Genomic DNA, 17,634 nt, shown 5'->3' with positions numbered 1-17,634 from the left:
TAGGGAAAATATGAACCGTCGTGGCAGACAAACCACCAGCTATTAGAGCATGTTGAGATCCCGAGCCGGGCATCTGGTCAGTCACATTTGAATCATGTGCCGTTTTGTTTCACGCAGCACAAACTGGAATGGAAACAGTCGAATCTGTCCAGAATGATGGCTTTGGGTGGAGTTGTGCAGATGCAGCGTGATGTGGATGAGGGTTAGTGGAGCAGCGGCATATTGTCCACATGGATGGCTTGGCTCTGCAAAGCCTGATGGAGCCTTGTCCAGCATCTCAATGTCTCCAGCACAAATAGCCACATTCATCCACTCCTTTCACACCATTACACCTAAAAGACTCAAAGCCAGCCGACCTATAAATAGAGGAAAATTTGTTTTTCAGTGGCATTGCAGTTGAACAAACCACCAACGGGGATGAAAACATCAGAAAAGAGGTTACACTGTGGGCTTTTTTTAACCTACGATTGTGTTTATAAGAAAGATATTAAGAAGAAAAGGAGTGTTTTCTCTCTAGTATTTACTCTTGTGAACGGCTCGCAGGGTCAGTCGGTCAAAGCACGGTAAAAAGGGCTTCTCTGATTGCATGCCTACTGGCTGACACAATAGAGCCGCTAATCTTCTTATTTAGAATCCAAAGGCTAGCCATATCTTAATGAAGCTGTAATGAGCGCTTGAAAATCCCTGAATTGCGGGAGGGATTATTGAATTGAAACAACTCTGGTAATCATAACGTTTGAGTAGCCACTCAGTATTTACTGCCCATTGAGCCACATTTTTATCCACTTACTAGACCTGATTGCTCGAGCGTGTTTTTGGTGTAATTTTGACCTGCGAGAGCTTTTTTTTGTGTTTGTTTTCTGAAAAGCCTGACATTGTGGTTTCACTGCCAGCGCATCCAGGTGTGCACGTAGCCCGCGCTATCTGCTGTGTGATTACGACCTGCTGACAGGCTGGCGAGACAGAAGACCAGAGGAAATAAACAGCACCATCTGAAAACAAACACAGAAATCAGGCTTTGCGCTTTGCATGCAATTCACTGCACAATTTTTTCCTTATCATTATTATTATTATTTCACAGCTCAGTCTTATAATGGCCTAGATTCGTCTTAAATTAAATGAATTGAAGATTCAAAACTCACAAGGAAATAGACGCGAGTAAAACAGCAGTTACTTTTGTGGATTTCCCAGCATTCACTGTGTGAAAGACAGACACTTACTAGAGGTATAGTTTTCTGTTTAGCATCCTTTCACAGAGTAGAAGTGCCACTTCACCATTGAGCATTTGTCAGTTTATGGATGTTGCTGTCATGTCAGCCTTCCCGTACACACAGTGTGCAGCGCAGTGTGTAAATAAAAGAGAACAGGCGTACACATGGGCGACAGGAACACAGCATATACACAGGAGGCGCTCAGTTCCTACCTGACGGGGAAACATCACAGTATCAAACGATATAGAGTCAACGCTTCTGATTTCAGCAGTTTTGACTTATTCTCTTATTAATAATGTTAATTTCCCCATCTTAATTCATCTCTTGAATGCATTTGCTGAAACCTGTCCCTGTTTCTGTGTCTCTGCAGGTCTCAGCATCCGTGGCGCTCAGGAGGAGGACCCCCCAGACCCTCAGCTCATGCGTTTAGACAATATGCTGTTGGCAGAGGGAGTAGCGGGACCAGAGAAAGGTGGCGGATCTGCCGCCGCAGCCGCCGCCGCCGCTGCCTCGGGCGGGGCAGCCGACAACTCAATCGAACATTCCGACTACAGAGCCAAACTCACCCAGATCAGACAGATTTACCACACAGAGCTGGAGAAATACGAACAGGTAAGGAGGGAGCTTTACAACCCCAAGGTTAAGATCCTCCCAAGAAATGCCTCCCGAATGAGTTTTTATTGGAAATAGCACACACCCTCCAAAATGTTCTTTATGCATTATTCCATGTGGCAACCAGCTTTCAAATTTTCACTTTGTGTTTAAATGTTTAAAAGCCACTGAGTTGTACTTTCACAACTGCAAACTGTGGCGAATATGTACGATAGAGGAGGATGTGGGGAAAAAAGCAGCTCGGGAAAAAGCGAAATTGCCGTATTATTCACTGTGTTGTAGTTGATTATAGAGATCCAAAGGAGTGCCCCAGTCATCTGTGTTAAATGAAAGTATGATCAGCTCTTTCACCCAGCACTTTGAGCCTGCCATTAAACACGGGCATTATGGGTGAAAATAGAAGGTGAAACTGTGATGCCTCAGCAAGCCAGTGAGGTAAATTAGAGTAATTTACTTTGTGCTCTCTCCGAGAGAGGAGGTGGGTATGCGGGGGCACACAACACTTCGCCTGGAGTAAATGCATCTTTCTTAAGGGTGTTTCCAGGTTTTAATTATCTAAATGTAAATACTTAACAAATTTTACTCAGAGTAATGAGCTAAAGTGTGCACTACGTAAATGAGTTATTCTAATTAATCATGTATGAACTACCGTGTTAACGAAAAGCTGCTTAACTTCAGTGCATTAAGGCCAGGCCAAATTGCAGATCTGCATTTATTCTGAGATGACTTCACCTATTATGTCAGAGTTATATGCAAACACCGCACTCCGTGGAGGCTTTTATCAAGAACAGCGTGCATATTAACTCATTTAATACATGAAAAATGGATATAACTTTAAAACATCAGTCAAGAGCTTTTTAAAGTTCTAAAACAAACAAACAACAAAAACCCCGCCTCACGTTGGTTGTTTTTGTCACTCTTTCGCTTGGCAGGCATGTAACGAATTCACTACCCACGTGATGAACCTGCTGAGGGAACAGTCTCGTACGCGGCCCATTTCTCCCAAAGAGATTGAGCGCATGGTGGGAATCATCCACCGTAAGTTCAGTTCCATCCAGATGCAACTGAAGCAGAGCACCTGTGAGGCTGTCATGATCCTGCGCTCCAGATTCCTTGATGCCAGGTCAGTTGATCGTGTGTGCTTAGTGCGAATGCGCGCGCGCGTGTGTGTGTGTAGGTATAAAGTTTCGACTTTTTTATTGCTTCTGCGTGACCCACATAAGTAAATCCAGTGGGCGAGGTCATTTTTAGACGGTGCGCAGGTCTGAAGTTTCTTTTCACTTTTCTGGCACAGCACACAGTGTGAGCACTGCAGAGATGCATGATTTTAATTATGCCCATGTTCCATGCGTTATCCATTTCCAAGACAATCATGCCCTCACACCTGAGAGCAGTTAGGACCCAAATGAAATGGGGGCCGAGTCATGTGTAATGGATGGAGGGGAGGTCATCAGCAGGTGTTGTGGATTACTCTAATCACTAACAGTATGGTGCATTGTAGAAGCTCTGCGGAGAGAAGCACAAGTTTGGGCCAAACAAGCCAAGTGGAAGCACATTTGCTGCCCACTGCCTGTGTGAAGCACAGTAAACAAGGCAAAATAAGCAAATGCTCAACAACATGATAAGTAGTGCCCTGGGAGGGAAGGGGACCCAGATCTAGTTAGAGTTTGCTTGTTTCTACTGAGATCCCTGGGGCTGTGGCACTTCAGGAACAATGCTCAACTGTGCATGCCATGATTTCTATAATGTACCGAGATGCACTCCGACTGGGCTTTGCGCTCCATCATGAAGCCCACCCATCCGCTGCACTAAACTCTACACATTACACGCTTGGACTAGAGATTGGAGACCAACACACCAAATTAAACATTGTATGTATTTTGCAACGGTATGTGTATGTGTGTCTTTCTGTGTGCTTGTCAGTTTATTGGTTGTAGTCTTTTGTGTGTTGATGAGGCTCTTGGAGCAGGACACGATATCCTGCTCCTGAGGGCCCTTAGAGCCCATTCCTCATTATTTTCACCATTTATGTGTGAGATTGATTGTGCAATTTGTGCAATCCAAGTGGATGAGTTAATGCTGGTCTCACTAATAGGCTTGCTCGGTGTTTCTCTCGTTTTGCTCCCCACTCAGGCGGAAAAGGAGAAACTTCAGCAAGCAGGCAACAGAAATTTTGAACGAATATTTCTACTCGCACCTCAGCAACCCGTATCCGAGCGAGGAGGCAAAAGAGGAGCTGGCCAAGAAGTGCAGCATCACAGTTTCCCAGGTGGGTAGTGCTCGTCTAACAGTAGCTGGTGGGTAATCAGGTTGGGAAAGGCTAAAAGCCTTGAGGGATAGTTACCGTAGGTCGCACCACCAAGGCGCAATGTCCTTTGCTAACCTTGACATTGTGACTTCCTAATGATCCTTCAGTCAAGGCTGGTCCCAGTCAGTCAGAGCAGGGCCACAGGGAAGGGAGGCCTGTATCATCTTAGCCTCAATCAAAGCACTATGCTGTCCTTCCTTAGTCGCCCCAGCGCTGGGTCCCCTGCCATTTTTCCCCCTCATTCCCATCCACCATGTGCGCTCTCTCTCTCTTGCCTGGTCAGTCGCTCAGGTCATATGGAAAGAAAAAAAAAGGCATCATCCATTACTTTAAGAAAAGCGGTCACTCCGGTGCTTCAAAAACACTGGATGATCCTGGGTATTTACTCATATGTTTGCTCTTCAAGTGACCTTGCAGGAGTCTGCTAATTCTGTTATATTTCACACTTAAAAAGTCAACTTTCCAATTTGATATCTATCATAGCCTCCTCATTGGGTAAACCTGAAGGCAATATCTCTCACACCTAACCCCCACATCCAAAGTATTATTACCCTGTCTTCTCTTTTTTTTCCTCCCCCCTTTGCTATGATTGTGACTACTATCTAGATTTTTTTATTCTCCATTGTTCTATGGTTGTCCTCTTGAGACACAATATCAGAGAAACATGAATCTATACAATAATCTGCAGTGTTTTGTCTGTGTGGGGAGGGGGTGATGAGGGGTATATTGAGTGTAGTCATGAAGAGTCAGATACTGTAAAAGCCCATTCTTTTTTGCCTTCAGGGGGTGGGAAGCACCATCACAGTATCACAGGTATGTCATAACTTCTCCTGATCCACTGTTTTCATTTTTTTGTACCTCCTTTGTTCATGTATGTAATGGCCTCACAGTTGTCCAGTGCACAGACCCTCCCTCTCTTACACTATTGGATCCATGCTAATGCTATAATATCAAATTTAAAGTTTAAATTTACATTTAAAAAAAAGCGTGGCTAAGCTATATCAGCATTTACATCCCACTTTTAACAAGAGATTGCAGCCTATTTTTAATGTTTGACATCTTTACACTACACCCATATTATCACCATACTATGTGTGTACAAATGTGTCACATGTAATTTTTACTTTCTGGCTATGGTTTATGACATGATTTATTTGTTTTCTTTTTCTTTTCTTTTATTGTTGTTTTGTTTTCTTGTAGAAGATTGAATAATTGTGTGATCTTTTTAAATCTTGAACAAAAAAAATTGCACTTAGAGTTTATTTATATCCCTCCCACCTCATGATCACTGTGTGATTTACAGCAGTTAAAGAAATGGGCATTGTTGTCTGAGTGTCTCCTAAAGCAGTCCGCTGAACCAGTTCCCATGAGAACAAATAAGTCTTTGCAGAAATTAGAGGGCTTTTAAAAATTCACCTGAACTCATCCCGGGCCCCATTAGTGGTGTACTCCTCGATAAGCGGAGGCCATGGCAGACATCATTATTGACTTATTCTTAGTGCTTTGGCTCATTTTAGGAGGGTAACAGAGTGAGAGGCTTGACATAATGCTGGGTTCACTATAAGTATGTTATCCCTCACTGTGGCCCAGCCTTTCAGATTCATATATGGCTTACTGTGGTCACGCTGCAGGCTGGACTAACACCCCCTTTTTTTTGGTGCTTTCTTGATTGCACAAGTAGTTCATTAACTAAACACCATCAGTTGTGAATGGTATGCCAATATCGCTTTGCAGCTTTGCTCAATACATCTTTGCTGATGAAACACCCTGCATCATTTTAACAGGGATCATTGAAAATGAAGTCATCTTCAAGTCAAGCGCACACTCAGATTCCAGCAGTCCAAACGCCACATTTCCTTTCTATTATTACTTTTAATGCCCTTAAAATACCCTTGAATTAACAAAATTGCAGATGTCTGTTTCATGTCCAATTACTGCTTGAGCACAGAACTGATGCACAATGATGTATTTAAGGTGGTAATATTACCTAGTGCGATACCAGGTCTTATTTCCTTTTTTATTCATTTTATTATTATTATTATTATTATTATTTAATTTGCATGTGCATTGCAGAAAGGGCTAAGGGCATGGGATATGATGGATGTAGTTTGTGTTGAGGTGTGTGGATGCTTCAGAGGCCACCTTTGATGTAATATGTGTCAATATAACACTGGTTAACTGTTAAACCTGATTCCACCACAGGGTTAATATGTTCTGTTATAATGCAAAATGTATGACACCCTTTCCAATATTTCAGCTATTTAAAAATAATAATAATTTCAAAGCAGCGAATGCTTTATTTTTTGTATTTGATCTTACAGTAGGGCATTGCAAGCTCACTTTTGGCTCATGCATTGGTCATATATTGATCAGAAAGCAGTCTGAGACACAATGAAATAGTCCAAACTCTTAACTACAGTGTGCAACAATGAAGCCAGTTGTATTATAGCTTTGCACAGGAAGTCTGCATTGTCATGACACAATCGCTGCCTTTGAGTGCGGGTGGTGTCAGGTAATTCTTACCAAACATAGGAGTCAATTGAATGCATGGTCTGCTACGATGCTGTGCTGTGCATCTATTCAATATTTTAGCTGAACCCGAGAATCACTGAAGCCAGAGTTCATCGGGCAGGAGAGAAATGTGTGTGCAGAAAAAAGGGTGGTATAACATCTACAAGATGTGACGCCACCGCGGCTGAGTCTGTCCAGACTGCTGAGGCTTGTAACACAATAAATGTGTGCACTACAGTCATAACACACTCAAAAAAAAAAATCTATTAATTTTATGAAGTAATCAGTCATATTTTATTGCAGGATTTGCCTCCTTTCTGATGAAAGTAATATGCGATGAAAGTAAACTAGTGTATAGTCTGTATCCATTAAGTCAAATTTAATGATAAAAATAGGTCTGAACGTGCAAACACCACAACTGGCCACAACTGACATTTTAATAAATGCAGATCTGTTTAATGCACTGTTTTTATGAACATTTTGTTAAATTAAACAGACTGATGAGCTTTACAAAACATTTTATATGATTTTTCAGGGGTTTGTGGGCACATTGCGAGCTGTCCAAAAGAGCAACAATATTGCATCGTCTTAGGCTCTACAATCCACTCTAAGCAGGTTAAGTAAAAAGGATGATGGCCAGGGCTTTCATTGCTTCCAATTAAGCCTTGCTTGTTAGTTTAACCTCTAGGTAAACCCATCAAACAATTGATGTCAAGGAAACCCTGCCAACAGTGGGCCTCGCCCGAATGGTCATTAATTTTAATTGCCTAGATATTAAAGATTTAGAGCACAGAGACGTGGAGGATAGAAATGATCTGATGTCCTGCAAATCCAGTCAGTTTTTACGCCACAGCATCGGCGGGCTGCTGGGGATATTAAAATTTAAGCACATGGGTGGAAATTAAATAAAGCGTCATTAGGGGCAGCTGCTCTTTGGCTGGTCCAGCCGTGGGCTGCAGGGCCTGAGAGGGGGGCTGCAGCACAGCGACAAGACACTCTAATTTATAGGACCATTAAAAACAAGCATCATCTCATTATTATTCCACTGTTATTGCAGAGCCAGCATTCACACATAAGGTTCACACCATACAACTTTTCAGTGTCTGATGTTGAATGGCATCGTTTCGGTCCAACAAAATTAACATATCCGACTGCTCTAAATCTGAACGTACCCAGTTTCTAGTGCATGTTTGATCTCGAGTCTTTCTCGAGCCTTAAGAGCTCTAGGCCTGCCCCAATAATCCCTGTACTGCTTCTCATGTCTACGGCGCTCTAAATCACTGAGCGTGCACAAATGTTTCATTGCCTTAGTGTTTTATGATCTTCCAAAGTAAAGCAACCCAGACCCAGTAATCCCAAAAAGCTGTGTAATGTTTTCCAGTGGTTATGCTAAATTGGACGTACTCGTCATATGATGAATTATTACAATACGTTAAGCAACTGTATTTCTATAAAATGTCAATCACCTGGACCCACTCGTCTGGAACCAGTGAGAATTCTGTGGAGGATAAAATATGAACATTCATATGTTGCACTGAGGGAAATGTCAAAATTTGTATCCTTAACAACCAGTCCTCATATGAGAAATATGTACCGACTTCAGTGTCTGTGCAATAGGAGCCCCTTGTGTTTTAGTTTTGTCAGGAGACAGATCTGAGAGCATGTCATGCTCCCATCCATGAGAAGACACAAGTGGCTCCTGATTACGGCTTAATTAGCTTGTGTACCCGGCGGACATTAGCACAGGGGCTGGGAATTGGGTACTTGATGGACCCAAACATGACATCTTGAAACAATCGCACTGCTCAGTGCATGGTGCTGTGCCTGCTTGACATCTGACTCCTCTGCTCCTCCTCCTTCTGCTCTCCCACGCAGGTATCCAACTGGTTTGGCAACAAAAGGATCCGGTACAAGAAAAATATCGGCAAGTTTCAGGAAGAAGCCAACCTGTATGCCGCCAAGACTGCTGTAAATGCGGCACACGCTGCAGCCGCTGCAGTGCAGAACAGCCAGGCCAACTCCCCTACCACACCCAACTCCGGTAGGCATTCCTGCATATAGACAAATAAAACAAACGAAAAGATCTACCTTCTACCTCAGTCCTTAACCTGCTGCCTGCCTGCCTCACTCTCTCATGCACCATTCACACAGGCTAGAGTGACAGGCTCTGCTCCCAGCTTGGGGATCACAGTGTCTCCTGTCTATAAGACAGTTGATGCCAAGCAAACTCATGCATAAAGAGAGCGTTCCTGACTTGTGAACCGAGAACACATGTATTTTTGGCAAAATAAGAAAAATTTTTTCAAAATAATGCCGTGGGATTTGTTTTCCCTTGACTTTCTGTCAACTTCTTGTCATTTCTAATGTAATGGTATGTATTCCCACTGAATGGTAAAGGCATTTTGCAAAAAAGTGAAACATAATTGCTGGGAGCATTTTACCTGCAGTAGTAGTATCAAAATGGTATTATGTGCAGTTGATGCTGAATAAAAATAGAGATAAAAGCAAAGAGCCTGAAAGGGCATATTTAGTCAAGTTTGATGAGTAATGTAATGCTGAGTTTGGACTAGCTTGAGCTTCGTCGGGATGTGGTAAGCTTATGAAGTGGTCCCTTTTTCTTGCACCCAGGATTCCAGATGAAAGATGAAGAGTTTCAGCTGGATTCTGCAGAGAGCAAAAACACTCTTTTAAGCAACATGTTTACTGGTACTGGTCTTTTCATAAGCTTCTTATTGTCCTTGTCATTTACCATGTGATACCTCCCTGCTAATTTAGACTGGAAGTAGGTGATGTGGAACAATTGGGAGCTTAAGCGACCAACCACATATAGAACCGGTCCCCTTGTTGTCATGTGATTTTCATTTAATTTGTGCTCACTGCATTTGTAAAAAAAGATCTTCAGTTCTTCTGCACATCATCCTTCTCCTCCTCTGTTTTGGTTCCTTGCCTTTTCTTCCGTCACCCCTGTAGTTGCCTGCTTTATGGGAGTCTTTCTTCTGTGTGTTTGTCTGCTTGAGCTGGGTGTGTTTTTTACAGATAAATGTGTGTGCGCGTGTGTGCGTGCGTGTCTGTGTGTGTGCCTGTGCTTTCCCTTTATAGCCCTCTCATGTATTCAGCTACTTACATCTTCCCTTTCCAGGTTCTTCAGGTTCTTTTAACCTCCCAAACTCTGGGGACATGTTCATGAGCATGCAGAGTCTGAATGGGGATTCTTACCAAGGGGCACAAGTCGGAGCCAATGTACAGTCACAGGTAGGAGCAACAATCAGGGACAGTTCCTGACGACTAGTGCAGAGAGCTGTCCTTGTCTTGCCTGTGTACTGAGCCATCCACAGTGCAGTCTAAGAAGCACAACAAACTGAAAAAAGCAAAAAAAAAAAAAAAATCCAAAAAACATAAATAAGAAAAACATGCTGCCTATCCACGGGCAGTTCAAATTACCAAGTGAGGCCTCCAATAACAGCCCATTGACTGAAGTGTTTACTGACTATTTCGCTTTGGATGGAATGCTTTGGCCGCCAAAATATGATCCCACCCCACTGCAATCATGCCGCAAAGCAGTTTCCTGGTTACTATTCAAAACATTGTCTGAATGCATTTGGCTTTGACTTGAGCTCTTGGGTTGGTATTTGGGTTTTTTGGTACAATGTTATCCCCTTTTTTTCTGTACTTCTGTATCGCTATCTTCCTGTCTCATCTTGTTATTGTTTGTTGTTGATGTCTTCCATTTTGTGAGTTTAACGCAGCTACACAGCCGACACACTGCACACACTCACTACCACACCAGAAAAAATATATGCTCATTCATAATAAAGGTAAAGAAAAATCAAAGCTAATTTAAGATTTTTTTTAAAGTCTATGTGTTCCATTACTTTTACTTATGCTTTTATTTGGTATCAATCCACAACTGCTTTAGATGAAGTAGTATACCTGAGCATGCTCGTAACATCACTATCCTTTGTTTTTAATTTTATTTTGAAAATCTTTTTGCCCTGTTTTTTTCTGGTTAGTACATTTGCTGTCTCAGAAGTCCCTTTTTGTTAATTTCACTTCAGTTAATATCTTTTGCTTTACTAAGCATGTTTACAGTTAGTGTTGGAAGTCTGCGAGACACTCGGCTGACCAGCTTGTCCACCTTGTCTGTCCCTTCAGGTGGATACCCTGCGCCATGTTATCAGTCAGACGGCAGGATACAATGATGCTCTGGGGGGAAACACGATGTATAGTCCACATGGCCTAAATGTAAGTGAAGGTTTTATTGGCTTACACGTGGAGCTTGTTGAGGCAAAGGGAGTGTGAAATTCATTGATACTTTTTTTTTTTTTTTCAATAAAAGTGCTGCATGGTTATCCTTTAATTTTATTCAATGAAATTACAGTGCATTACATTGCTTTACAACCTGCACAATAAAATATTAGCCAGTGTGTCACATCACTGTGTCACCTGATCTAAATAAAAGCTGCTTTTAATAAAAAAATATGCTACACAGCAGGTGAATAAAATCAGATTTACTTTAATAAACGGCTTTTAATACTTTGTTTGACTCAAACCAAGAATGAGATTTGGAGGGGGGGGAAAACACACCCTATCTGTTGCATTTCAGCTGCTTTGAAATGCTTCACAGCATTTTCCGTAGACTTATCTTCATGATAAAATATGATCACGTGATCGCCCGCAGCCTTTTTCCAGACATGAATTTCTTCTTCCCTGATGAGGTTTGATATGGCGCCTTTTTGTAAAGCAGCACATAATCTGAAGCTATCAGAGTAAAGATTAATTTCGTTGATGAGGGAGGATGGAGAGTGAAGGAGAGAAAGAGAGAGAAATAGGAGGAGACAGCTCGTTCTCTCGGCACTGTATCAACACTGCAGCATTTGCTCTCTTTGTGTTAGCATTCCTGTTGGGTGAAATGCACAGATATTCACAGTCTTAATAGTATGTAAGAGTTAAGCATGAAAATAAGGTATTAAATTAGTTTTTAAAAAATCTATTTCTTTTTCTTTTTTTTTTTTAAATATAAACAAACGGTGGCGGCTGTTGCCAACAATTCTGTGCTGTTGGTGTCATTTTGGCTTTGCTGTAGCCTTATTGCTATAAGCTCTTTAGACATGTCAACTCCTTGTAGGATCAAGTGTTTCTTTCTTTCTCACAAGGTTTCTCACTTCCATGTGCAGTGTAGACCTGTGCCTACTGGCTCAGCAGAGCTCAGTGTGATCCCTACTAAAATATTAATAGTCGAATAACCTTAACACATGAAAAGAGAGGATCGGAGCACAAAGAGTAATAAAGTAAAAAACATATTCTGAACAGAAAGCTGTGGAAAAGCAGCCATTTTTAGCCATAGCCCAGAAAATGCACTATTGATATATTCACATAGACCTTTAGCTGTGTTGGTGGTGACGTAGAGGGATCCAGTAAAGGCTAGGTCACGCCTGGAGCAAAGCAAAGTCAGGCTGGCTAAGACTGGCTCTCTTGGAGAGGCCCTGCCCTGTCACTTTCCCTCAGCTCTCCCCACCTCACGCAGCCCTAGCCCTCCCTCTTCTTGACTGACAGGAGAATATGTAGCGACAAGCTGTCGGTCGCTTCTGAAATCTGCTTAGACACTGATTTCAGGGATCGCTCCCATTGGTCGGGACACAGGACAAATTTGTTTTTGAGAGTCTCTTTGCTGATGCTACTGTAACACAGAGACTAGACTAACTGCGTCTGCAACATTTTAATATCAACTGACACATTAGGGCAATCAGTCTATATATCTACATATTCTGTTTTTGGAGTGTCTAGAATTTACCAGGTTCATATTGCATTGAGTGTTTGATTGTAATCTCAACCTTTTCCATTTGTGTCCAAGGCTAATGGGGGATGGCAAGATGCAACGACTCCATCTTCTGTAATATCTCCAACAGAAGGACCTGGAAGTGTGCACTCCGATACCTCGAATTGATCCGCTATTAATGCATCTTCGCCTCTAGCAGGACTTTTTAACTGGCTGACCACCTGAAGAGGATATTGAAACATAAACTTTCACAGCAGATTGGTTTTCACGTATCTTAAAATGTATCACGACCGTGTTGCACGCATTGAAACTCCATCCTCCATTATGAACACCAAGTGTTTCCCGGTAGCTGTTTTGTTCTTTCTTCATAAATCAATCAAGTGTACACACCATGCTTTTCTTCTTCTTTTTAATTTGTTGGTTCACTGTAGAGGTAAACACATGCACATTTCCAAACAAAAATAAGAGTAAGCTTTCAGGATAATTATCTCCACTCAAAAGTACGGGATGACACTTGTGTGTTTTCCGTGACATTTTATGACACCTTAAAGGCCCATTTGTTCGATTCTTGATTTAATTGCCACTCTCCATTTTGATAATTGAGTCCTTACAACATAGAGATTAAAGCAGCTGTTTCTTTGACTGTAATGTGCTCGCAGTCTTGTCCGGCAACTCAACAATGCTGTTGTTGACAGCTCAATGGCAGCTTTGTAGTTACTTTCAAGATTTATTTTTGCCTTACAGCTGTATACATTAGTACAAGGAAATGACTATTCAAACTCTGGAACATAAAGAAGCATAATTGATTGCTTGACTATAACATGACACCACTGCATATTTTATAATTTGATGTTTAGTATGTACATATGTAAACCTTTTTTTTTGTACTGCTTATGGAAGCCCCCCTCGACAGCACACACACACACACGGACAGTAGATCATTACAACATGGCACACAGGAGCAGGCCCCCATTACACAGGAAAAGTTGTACATAATATAGCTTAAGAGTAATTATACACCCCACCAATCAATACCCAGCTTTATTACCTCATTCATAGAAACCAATAATTTCCAACATTTCTGTAGCTTAGAGCGCTCACCTACTACCTCTAAACCATATCACCACCACAGTTTCTTTGGCCCTTATTTAATGTTTTTATGTAGTTATTTTGATCACATCTTGTAACACTGTAAACTCTTCATTCTCTATGTAATCTAATGTATATTTTAATCTTTTAATAAAATGATGTTGCAGCTGTGCAACTTAAAATAACAAATAAAAACAAAACAAAACAACGAAATAACAATATTAATACCATGGAAAATAGACGGGGAGAGGATGGGAGGGGGTGGGGTTGGGTGGCTGAAGATGTTGTTGCTCTGTGGCTTATATGGCTGGGGGGTGTGGGCGCGCGGGAGGGGCGGGGACGTGTGGCGAATATTGTTGTTAAATTAACACCAAACAGTTAAAACTGTTGTAAATAATGAAGGGAGGAAAAAAAAAAGAACATTTTGAATGTTGCTCATCTTGTTACTAAATCATGCGGAGAAAAAAGACAAAAAAAATCACTATAAAAAGTGTAATGCATAGAGGTTTCAGTATTCAGAACTGTACATTTCCAGCTCTGTTCAACAGGGTTCAAGACTTCTTTTCTCTTTTTTCTATTGTATGTGATTCTGAAACTGAAAAGTCATGACAAATGATTTGTGGCAGTGATTCTAATGTATTAAAGATGTTTAGTGTTACTTTCTAACCAGACTACACCCTGGACTGAAAAGTCTTCCTTGTGGTAGTTGTGTAATTTCAAACATGAATAAACCTTTTGCTTTCATGACAGCAAGGGGGTGTGTTTGTTGTCTCTAGTTTTTCCCTTAACGCTTGTCTGGTAAGTAGAACCTCGGCTCTCTTCTCCATCTCTGTAAACTCTCAACGAGGGATGCAACTTAATGGTAGCTGACTGCTCCTGCTCATTAATCGAAACTTCAGAGTCATTAAAAGCCATTTCTTCTCATTTTTTAAACACATTTCCTGTTTAGTTTTTAGATAGATTAAATACAAATTAGAGATAAAATCATGTTATTTATTCATCACGTATGAATTTGCCAGCTTTACATATTGTGGGTAGACGCTGAGGACTTGACCTGGGTTGTAGCTACTGTAGAGCTGACAAAGTGCAATTAACTGAAATGTCAGGCACTTCTTATTCAGGCTGTTTTGTCTGTCTGTTGTGGAAAGGCTGGCTTAATGGATCATTGGTTACCAATTCCACATGGAAATTGACATCCATTTATTCTCATTTTCTTAGCATAGTTCTTCATTCTTGTCTTTCTACTAAGCTCGTGTCCAGAGTTTGTCCCTTTCAGTCATGGATCCCTCTAGATTTTCAACAAAGTGCTGCAACAAACACTCCCAGCATCCCCAGCAAGCAGCAAGTTCAAAGCACATGTACAAGTTTGTTTTTTTTCTTTGATACACACAGTTAAAAAAAAAAAAAAGTAACAGCACAAGAGTGATTCAAGTGCAATGCACAGGCAATTTCTAGGAGAACATATTTGTCCACTCATCCAGGCAAAAACACTGAACACCTTTCTCTGGAAACCGTGCCTTTGTCCTAATACTACACACCCATGTCACAGATTTCTGTGCACATGCACACATTTTCTTAGAAGATTAAATTAAAATCCCAGTTTTACCCTTTTTTACATCTGATCCTTTTCTGATCCCCTCTAAGGATCCTTGAAAGCATGCAGAGGTCAGTTCAGTGTTTCTCAGCCATTCAGAGTGCAATCTATTTGCTTATTCTAGCTTTACAAATGCATTTGCTTCCTCAATTCTTCAACTATTACATTTTAAGTACTGCACTCAGCAAAATTGCTCTCAGAACCTTTTAAATAAAGAAGTTACATTTTCTAAGATTATGCCTATTAGAGGTTTTTCTAAGGTTCATTAAAGACGACATTTTCTAAGTAAAACTCACCATGAAAGGCATGCATCATTAAATATGGAAATCCTGAATTATATTAGCAATATGCACCAAGCTAGCGCCAATTAAATTAGAGAAAGATATCATTTGTATTATTAAGGTAGAGTTCGTATTAGATTAAATATAAAATGTAATTTTGTCACGTTATGATTTATGCCTTGCAATGCTTGGTTCATGGACCCATGTTATACTGTGTTTCAACAGAGTGATTGTTAATATTAAAATGTAAAAAAAAAAAAAAGTAATTGCATCACACTTTTGCTCGATTTAATTGGTAGGAAGTTCAAACTGAAATTTATGAGCTGCCAAACGTATTGTTCCTCTCTTCAATATGACTTGATATTCAAAATGTACACACAAACACCCTAAAACATAAACAGCATTATGTTGTTAACCTTATTAACGCTATAATGCTGGAATCAATGCTTTCTGATTTCAGAGAATAATTACAAGTGTACGTTGGTGCTTTGATCGCCGATCAAAGATTGCAGCAATATGATAAAAAACAGAAAGTATATGTAAATCTTCTGAATTTGTATTTGAAGATTTGAACAGCACTGTGTAAGATAATCTGAGTTAATAAACAACAGTGTATGCATTTTTAAAAAATTTGGAAATCCTATTAAAAAATATAATCAACAGTTAAACTCCAAAAGCATTCAAATCTAAAAGCATCTGTGGTGTCAAGTGCAAATGATACCAATACCCAATGAAGAGATTTTAAGAGGAAGAAGCTTACAGCCATTATATTGTTTAATATGTTCAGCAGAGTGGCAAAAACAAAGACAAAAAAAGTCCTCTGAAAGACTGGCTTCAGTTCTTACTTATATTCTGTTGTTTTAGCTTTTTTAGTTTTAATCAGTGCTTTATGACACTATCATAGTGATGTAATCATAAGGACATTTCCATTTTTTGCATTTATCCACAATTATAAAATCTCTCTTTTGACTATTAAAGCCGTGTTTTACTAAATCATCATATTGAGAAGTGTACACTTCTATGCGAGCGTAACAATTCTCCTCAGCCTAACAGTGACTGAAGAGTGCAAATTAGAGTAGTCGTGTGTCTCTTTGAACATCTGTTTTTCATGGAAAAATGTATTTGTTATTCTGAACATAGAGCCATAATTAAGAAATCACGTTTTAGTTATTTTAATAGGATATTTAAATATGTAATTAAACTATATTTCTTTCTTTCTTTCTTTTAAAAGCACACACGGTCCAGTAACCTACATGTAAACACTGAAGACATGGTGCCGTAGCTCTTATTTAGCACAGAATGTTTGGATGAGAAGGGTCTGGCTAACTCGCTAATCGCCACCCTTGGACAATAATTTTGATAGACTTTGCTTTGGAAGATGCTCATAAAGAGAGCAGTGTAGCCTGAGAGTAGTGTGCAGGAGTTTGATTCACTGAGCAGATGTATAATGGACCATAGCCTGCCTGCACTGATCTCTTCAGCCGCAGTGACTTATATTAAGAGATGAGTCCTGAGTGGCCTTTGAGCTTAAAACAGTGGAGTTAATTAACATTTGATCTGGCTTCTCTTTACATCTTTAGAAGTTCATTTTCAGTTTCATTTCAACCCATTCAGCCATTTTGGTGCTGAAAGATTACTTTAAGATGGCACGTAATCTCTCCTCTGAACTGAAGGTGGCTTATCATAGCTGCTTGGACAAAAGCATATATGTGAAGGCTATGACAGGAGACAGATGTTTGCCCTGCCTCTTAGCAGACGCGTGTGAGTAACAAAGTGCTGCCTCCGTGCTGCTCAAATACACTCACACCATGTCACAAAAACCCCCCAAACAATCATACAAACAAGAAAAAAACAAACAAAAGAGATTCATATTTATTTTTATTTTTATTTATTTATTTTTGACTCCCTCATACTTACAAGTAAGAAATAAATGTATTGCATTAAAAGCACAAAGAATGTTTTAGAGGTATAAATATTATATTATATTATATAAAAAAACAATGCTGCTTGAAAACATCCCACAGTAGTCTGTTCATATTTCAATTTTATGTTCTGTAAGAGCGGTACAGATGTTTCCATCTGTATAAAGGCTCAGTGGCTACTTTGTTACTGTAGGTGCACCTGTTCACACCTTCCTTAATGCAAATATCTAATCATCCAATCACAGGCCAGAAACTCAATGCATGGGGGGAAAAATGCTGATTTGATATGTGTATTTCAGAAACTGATGATTTACTAGGAATTTCCCACAC

General features: G+C 40.3%; 1 protein-coding gene across 7 annotated transcripts in view; it reads left to right on the top strand.

The window, feature by feature from the left end:
- pbx3b (pre-B-cell leukemia homeobox 3b) overlaps positions 1 to 13,757 on the top strand; it is a 56,497-nt gene extending 42,740 nt beyond the window's left edge. For 2 of the 7 annotated variants that reach the window (XM_086313687.1, XM_086313688.1), the window contains exons 3-11: positions 1,582 to 1,823; positions 2,756 to 2,946; positions 3,957 to 4,092; positions 4,915 to 4,944; positions 8,518 to 8,683; positions 9,271 to 9,348; positions 9,782 to 9,894; positions 10,795 to 10,884; positions 12,494 to 13,757. In XM_086313687.1, the coding sequence (XP_086169813.1) occupies positions 1,582 to 1,823; positions 2,756 to 2,946; positions 3,957 to 4,092; positions 4,915 to 4,944; positions 8,518 to 8,683; positions 9,271 to 9,348; positions 9,782 to 9,894; positions 10,795 to 10,884; positions 12,494 to 12,586 (1,139 nt within the window). In that variant the 3' untranslated portion in view covers positions 12,587 to 13,757. The remainder of the gene's footprint in view (positions 1 to 1,581; positions 1,824 to 2,755; positions 2,947 to 3,956; positions 4,093 to 4,914; positions 4,945 to 8,517; positions 8,684 to 9,270; positions 9,349 to 9,781; positions 9,895 to 10,794; positions 10,885 to 12,493) is intronic. The other 5 variants (XM_086313689.1, XM_086313690.1, XM_086313691.1 and 2 more) reach the window with 3 other exon arrangements.
- Positions 13,758 to 17,634: the final 3,877 nt, after the last annotated feature.

This window comes from Aulonocara sp. 'chitande type north' Nkhata Bay, linkage group LG12, assembly GCF_057382095.1.
Source record: "Aulonocara sp. 'chitande type north' Nkhata Bay isolate Kocher_YH1m ecotype deep benthic linkage group LG12, A_spYH_male_GT1.1, whole genome shotgun sequence".
NCBI lineage: Eukaryota > Metazoa > Chordata > Actinopteri > Cichliformes > Cichlidae > Aulonocara > Aulonocara sp. 'chitande type north' Nkhata Bay.
This window is presented reverse-complemented; position numbering and strand designations above follow the sequence as displayed.